The sequence below is a fragment of the Lissotriton helveticus genome, chromosome 1_1 (assembly GCF_964261635.1).
Source record: "Lissotriton helveticus chromosome 1_1, aLisHel1.1, whole genome shotgun sequence".
Lineage (NCBI taxonomy): Eukaryota > Metazoa > Chordata > Amphibia > Caudata > Salamandridae > Lissotriton > Lissotriton helveticus.
In genome coordinates, this window is record NC_136057.1 from 1,585,228,746 (window position 1) to 1,585,235,003 (window position 6,258).

Below are 6,258 nucleotides of genomic sequence, written 5' to 3' on the forward strand. Positions count from 1 at the left end.
CCTGGGGGATCTACCCCAATTTATTCCCTGAGAACCGTCTTTCTTGTCTCCTGCCCCAGCCCTATTGCCCTGATCTCCAATGGCTGAGGACTGAACAATGACCCAGAATACTCTTCCCCTCCAAAGTCACTCCTGCTCAAATAAGGCAGTCACTGGAGTGAGCAGATCCAGTACTTAGGGAGTATTGCTCGTGAAGTCAATGGTCTGGCTTCTGTCGTCCCAAGCCTGTGTGTTACTGCCTAGTTCTCCAGCTTGCCACCAACTAAGGCCCAGACACGTTGGTTCCTGCCGCCCCCTTCCCGGCTTACATCGTTAATGGTGAGTTGTCTTCGAGTCCCAGTCAGCGCCCGTTCTACGCCCCTGATCAAAGGACTGCTCCGCTGGTGACTGGTTTATCTCGCTTTCCTCTACTCTCGAAACGGGAGTCAGGCGTTCTTCACCCCGCTGACTCGTAGAGGCGTTCGGCCGACTTCCGTGGGCTTCCTCTGGCCGACTCCACCCACGACGAGCTCCGCCTTCGCCCGGCTTCTTCTGGCGTCTTCACGCCTCCTCCGACGTCACCGAAGCCTTGCCTCTGGAGCTCCGAGAGCCCCCGCTGCCCTCCGGCTGCACCGGCTGATCCCCGCTCTCACACCTCAGCGGAAGGAATCCGTGGCCAGGAGAAGGGGGGGCACTTTTCCACAGAAGGGATGACAGCTAGTGGGTCGGGACCTCCGCACGGTGAGTCTTGCTTCCGGTAACCAGGGTCCGGTCCTCGACTCCCTCACACAGCGCGCCAGCAATGGGTTGGCCTCTCAGCTCTGCCAGCTAGTTCTCTTCCGGCAGTATCAGGGGAGAATCGGGTTACCCCGCTGTGATCGTTATCACTTCAGAATTGGCTTCTCCTCGCTCCTTAGCTCTTACTGGGCATTCAGAGTCAAGAAGGGGGTATATTTTGGAGCTAGTGAAGTTACTACGGTGGCAGGATTTGGTCGACAGGTAAGGGGTCACATCAATACGGAAAGGCAGCCAGCCCACAGCCCACAGGTCGATCTATCCCCTCACAGTGCACGTTCCTCCTCACCAAGTCGCCTTACTCCTCACCAGTTCCGCCCCACACTCTCTGGTCACTTCTAAAATGGCCGCCCTGGTTCTGACCCTTATATAGACTGGCCTCAGGCTACCAGAACCAGCTGGAAGGTTCTGGAGCTTTTCCCATACATTCCTATGGCGCCAGTTGCTGAGGTACTCAGTTGTGGCAGTTACCAGCCACCATTTTGTGTGACTAAATTTTCACCATTATAAGGGAACATCTAGGCCTCAAAAAGTTATAGGGACAAGGTAGCACCTAACCCGTAGGACAACACCAAAAATTTCCAGTGAACATAAAAATGAAAAGTACTAGGAGGCAAAAAGGGACAAAATAAATAAATAATAGGAGGGACCACCCAAAGGGCTGACAGGTCTAACAGTAATGATGCGTGATTAAAACAAAAAACTAGATTGGCAGCTGTGCTCTGGAAGGCCCACAGCTCCCAGTATGCTTGGGGGTTGACTTTACTGAGCTGCAGTGCTATAAAGTAACTATAGGCTATTTCCGACATGACGGCACTGCATTCCTTCCATACATCCCCCGATAATGCACACCATCGCACAGCGCTGAAGAAACAGAGAGCTGAGCTCAAATACATAAAGTGGAACATAAAAAAAGATGCTGAAAATGAAACATGGGCAAAATTACTACATGACACCAAAAGCAGTAACAGCGCACGCTTTTGGCAATCAGTTAACAGGATTCTGCGTCCACAGCACAAAGACCTAGGCTCGCACATTGTTGAACGGTCATGGGTCAACTATCTTTCCAGCCATTTCAATGCCTATCCGGAACATGCTGGAGCACAAAAAACCAACAAAACAGAGTCTGATTCTATAACGTCCTTGCCGGGGCCACTGACCAAGAGAGAGCAAGGCCTACCTGAAATCATCACGGATACAACAGCCGCCCAGCAAACCATATTAATAACAAAACAGATTTGCAAGGGCAGGAAAGAAGGAGCTCCAGGACCTAACGGTATACCACCAGCTCTTTTTAAGGAAAAGAACACAGAATGGGCCACTATTATGCAACTGTTATTCTTGGAAGTCAGACTCTTAAACAAAATCCCAGAATCCTGGAGAGGGTCGACGATTGTCCCCATACACAAAAAAGGCGACAAAATGGACCCGAACAACTATCGTCTAGTAGCCCCCATTGATAATGAGGCAAAATACTTCGCGGGAACCATTCTAGAGGAGATTGTGTCATGGGCGGATTCACAACAGATCATACCATTGAACCAGACCGGTTTCCGGAAAAATACTGGAACAGCTACAAACATTCTGGCTATCTCTCTAATGATTGATGCAGCAAAAACAAAAAAAATTGCCGCTGCACATGTGCTACATTGATTTTAGTGCGGCGTTTGATAACATCGAGAGAGGCAGACTCTGGGGGAAACTGGCACAAAGGGGAATACCGCAGCCAACTCTAAGTATGCTGAAGCTTCTCCACTCTAATACCTGGGTGCAGGTGAAGCTAGGAGGCGGCACGCATCTGTCATCTAAAGTTCACACCACCAAAGGTCTCAAGCAAGGGTGCGTGCTCGCCCCAATATTGTTCAATCTGTACATGGCGGATTTATCAGGCGTACTAAACACAAGCAACTCCCACTCCCCGAGGTTGGGAGGGAAATCTCTGAGTAACCTCTTGTACGCAGATGACGTGGTGCTACTTAGCCATACCTACATCGGCCTCCAGCAGCTTCTGAACCAAATGCACATTTATGCCACGGAAAACAAACTCAAAATAAATCTGAGCAAAACACGCACCATGTCGATAAACACACATAAAAAGCTTCAGAAGTCTTGGGTCCTAGGCGGTAAAAAAATAGAGCCAGCATCCGTCTATAAATATCTAGGTGTCATCTTCGACAGAGAGGGTTCATTTGCACTGCAAAAACTGGAAGCAAAAAGGAGAGAGTCTTGCATTGCCGCCACATTAAAAAGTATAGCCAACCAACTGACGGGACCAATTTTGACTCCTTATCTGAAAGTTATTCAGGTTAAGTTACTCCCTTCTATCTGTTATGGCAGCGAGGCATTACGCGGGAGAGACTCCAAGAACCTGGACACAATCCAGATAAAAGCCTACAGAACAATGTTTTCGCTCCCGTCTTACACATCGCCTGCCCAACTCAGGCTGGAATTTGGGTTACAAAAACAAGTTCTTGCTAGACAGGGAGCTTATATTATCTGCTGCCACAAACTTCGCTCTGCCACTACCAACACTCTAAATTCGTTGCTATGGCAAGATATTCAAAGCAGGGATGTATCTCAGGCAAGATCTTATCTGAAGGCAGCGTTGGGGGCCACTAGCCTATTTACAATCTGGGATATGCAACTCGGGCATAATCCGTTCAAAAAACTGGTCTGGAAAACCGTCAAATCTCTTTCTCTACTAGAGGATAAAGAAACATTTGCCAAAAGAAACCATGCATGGATGACATTAAATTCATACAAATCCCTGGCACCACAATCATATTTCAGCCAGGGCTATCCTAAGGCCACAAAACTGAAGTTCTTGAAACAGATTAGGGGGTCTTGCCTACTAGAGAGCATTTCCCACCATGGCTTAGGAGCAACGGCCAGGAAGCTTGCCCTTTTGTAACACAGAGAAGGGTGACATACTTCATATGGCCTATCTTTGCATAGAGTTTTGGCCGGCTCGACAACAGCTCTTAAAGGACCAGTTCAAGCAGATAGGAACTCGCACCAGAAGGCAAGCGGTGCTCGCTTGCCTGAATCCTGCAAACACGAAACTGAACTGTAGATACGTAAAGTTCCTTGCAATGATCGAGCAAAAACTGTTAAAAAAACACCTCGACCATTGACATAGGCAATATATAGGCGCTCTTCAGGACTTAAGGGAATATGTTGCCCTGCCTTAAGATAAACGCTCCTGTATATTAGACTGGGCTTTACTGTATGTGTTTTAATGATGATAATAATGAACTAAATTTTTAAGTCATTTTAAAACTTTCTTTTGTAAAACGTTTTGCACTGGTTTTAATTAACTATGCATAATAAACTTACCTTACCTTACCTGATGTAAGGATAGACAGTGCCCATTGGCTACCGCAACATCAGCACTCGTGAGACAGACTTAAAAGTGGCCTGAGCGCTACAGGTGGCTTAGGCTGGAGTTCCTCAATATAATGTTCTGGAGGCTGCAGTAAAATATTAAAATCAGGAAAGATCCTCCGCGCTGCTGCGATTGGAACAAAGCCGGTAGATTGTTTCTTCCCGTTTTAACTTTTCATTGGTGTTACTTGATTGCCCATATGTATGGGATTTACATCAGTGTGTGCACTGCCCATCTATTAGAGGCATTGCCAGACTTCCGATTGAGGGCTCCAGAGACGCATATCAGTCATGTGTCCCTGCAGCAGTGAGCGATGTTAATAAATGCTCATTAGGGATTAACCCTTGCTGCCCGGCCTTCACTTGTGTTCAAGGGTGGGAGCACAGACAGAATTGTGTCTGTTCCAGGCATGTGCTGCGAAGACGGCTTTAAAAGCACTATCGGCGGCGACGGACGGCAGTGAGCTAAGATACCATTAACTGCACTCACCTGCAGTAGTTCTAAAGGCCCCCAAGAGTCTCCCGAGTTACCAGTGCGACCCGGTCCCCTAGCCAGCATTGGAACTGTGGCTGAGTGCAGAGACTTCCAAGTACGTTTTTTTTTTTTTTTTTTACTGTGAGCTTGGGTCCACAGCCACTGACGTGTGTGTGTTTATTTGGAAGGTTGTTCAGGTCAAGGAGAGGCGACATGGGAGTCTGTTCTTATTGATGTGAACTGTTGTGTTTCGGGTGATCGAGTCATTTGATATTCAGTTTCAGCTGGGCCCACCTCAATCCCTCACACCGTCAGCTATGCTTTTTTTCAGGTGTCATCCTGGCTTGTGGATAGGTACAGCTTAACATCCTAATGCTAGTGTCATATAAAAAATCAACTATTCACTTCACAAATATTTAAACTATGCTTTTTGAGTTTCCATAATCTATTTGTGACCTAAATGAGAGCCTCCTCTGTCAGCTTTCCAGTGCAGCCATGATTACTGCTTATGTCACCAGCGGCAGACTAAGTATTTTATTATACTTTGCAGCAATTAACTTAGAGTTTCTCGTTGTTCAAATGGATGTAAATTTGGATATTTATATGTTTCCCATACCTTCATTGCTTGATTTTGCTTGCGAAAAAGTGTCACTCATAGTCGTTGAACTGTCACTCATGATTACACTTAAATTATGAAAATGTTACACATAGCAATCTGAAACCTTGGCAGCTATGGACATAGGATGCACACATTATTAAGGCCTAAATAGGCAGCTGACTAGTTTTAAGTAAAATAAAACCGAATTGTGCTCATTTCCAAAAGCATGCTCAAAGGCAGGCCACAATTAAACGAGGAAGGAAACTGCTGCAGAACTTAATAATATTTTAAAAGCAATGCAATGCCAAAATAAAAAATAACCAATACCCCCTCAATTGTTACAGGGTGCATGCCCGCCATTTCGGAGTACAATCCGATCCCACTATTTTGCTGACCCCGTTTTTACCTTAAAGTAATCCGAAAACAGGGGCTGGATGCACATTTTGAAGTTGTTAGATGCTGAATGATGCATCTCAGAATAGCCAAGAAGAGCGATTATTCTCCCTTTTTGTGTACCTTTTCCAAGTTCCATCCTCCGTGTTCCTAAAAATGCCGGCACAGGCAAGTGAGGTGACATTACTTCCCGGGTGACATGACATCCCTTCCGGCACCACCGGATGCCCGCCCTGAAGTGCCTTAGAAACTGGTTGCCAGATTGGGCTAGTTCTCGCACAATTGGGCGATATTTTGCCTAATTGCGCGAGGAAAAATCGTGTTGGGCGGTCTAACGAAATTTGGCCTAGAATGCCCCCAGTGTGCGGCGGATTCAAGGCTTTGTGCGGCGCCGTCGTGCTGCAGCCCATGGTTGCCTTGCATGCCACACCTCTTTCCTAATATTAGGCGTGTCTGTGCCCTGCCGCCCCTGCCCACAAGTAACACTGGCAGGGCCATACATCTTTGGGGGCGGGAAGCTTCTTTCCAATTAGGGTCCTGCAAGACCTGCAGTTACCTCTGACCTGCCCCCAATAATGTGCTGACCTGCCTTGGAGTTCGTTTGACCCAATCCTGGGTCAGATCAGTTCAATGA

The 6,258-nt window shown here is 47.1% G+C and overlaps 1 protein-coding gene across 1 annotated transcript in view; it reads right to left on the reverse strand.

The window, feature by feature from the left end:
- The window catches only part of SPRYD3 (SPRY domain containing 3), a 686,433-nt gene extending 680,480 nt beyond the window's left edge, over positions 1–5,953 (reverse strand). The window contains exon 1 of the mRNA XM_078687302.1: positions 5,748–5,953. Coding sequence (XP_078543428.1) covers positions 5,748–5,830 — 83 coding nt within the window. The 5' untranslated portion in view covers positions 5,831–5,953. The remainder of the gene's footprint in view (positions 1–5,747) is intronic.
- Between the last annotated feature and the right edge of the window lie 305 nt (positions 5,954–6,258).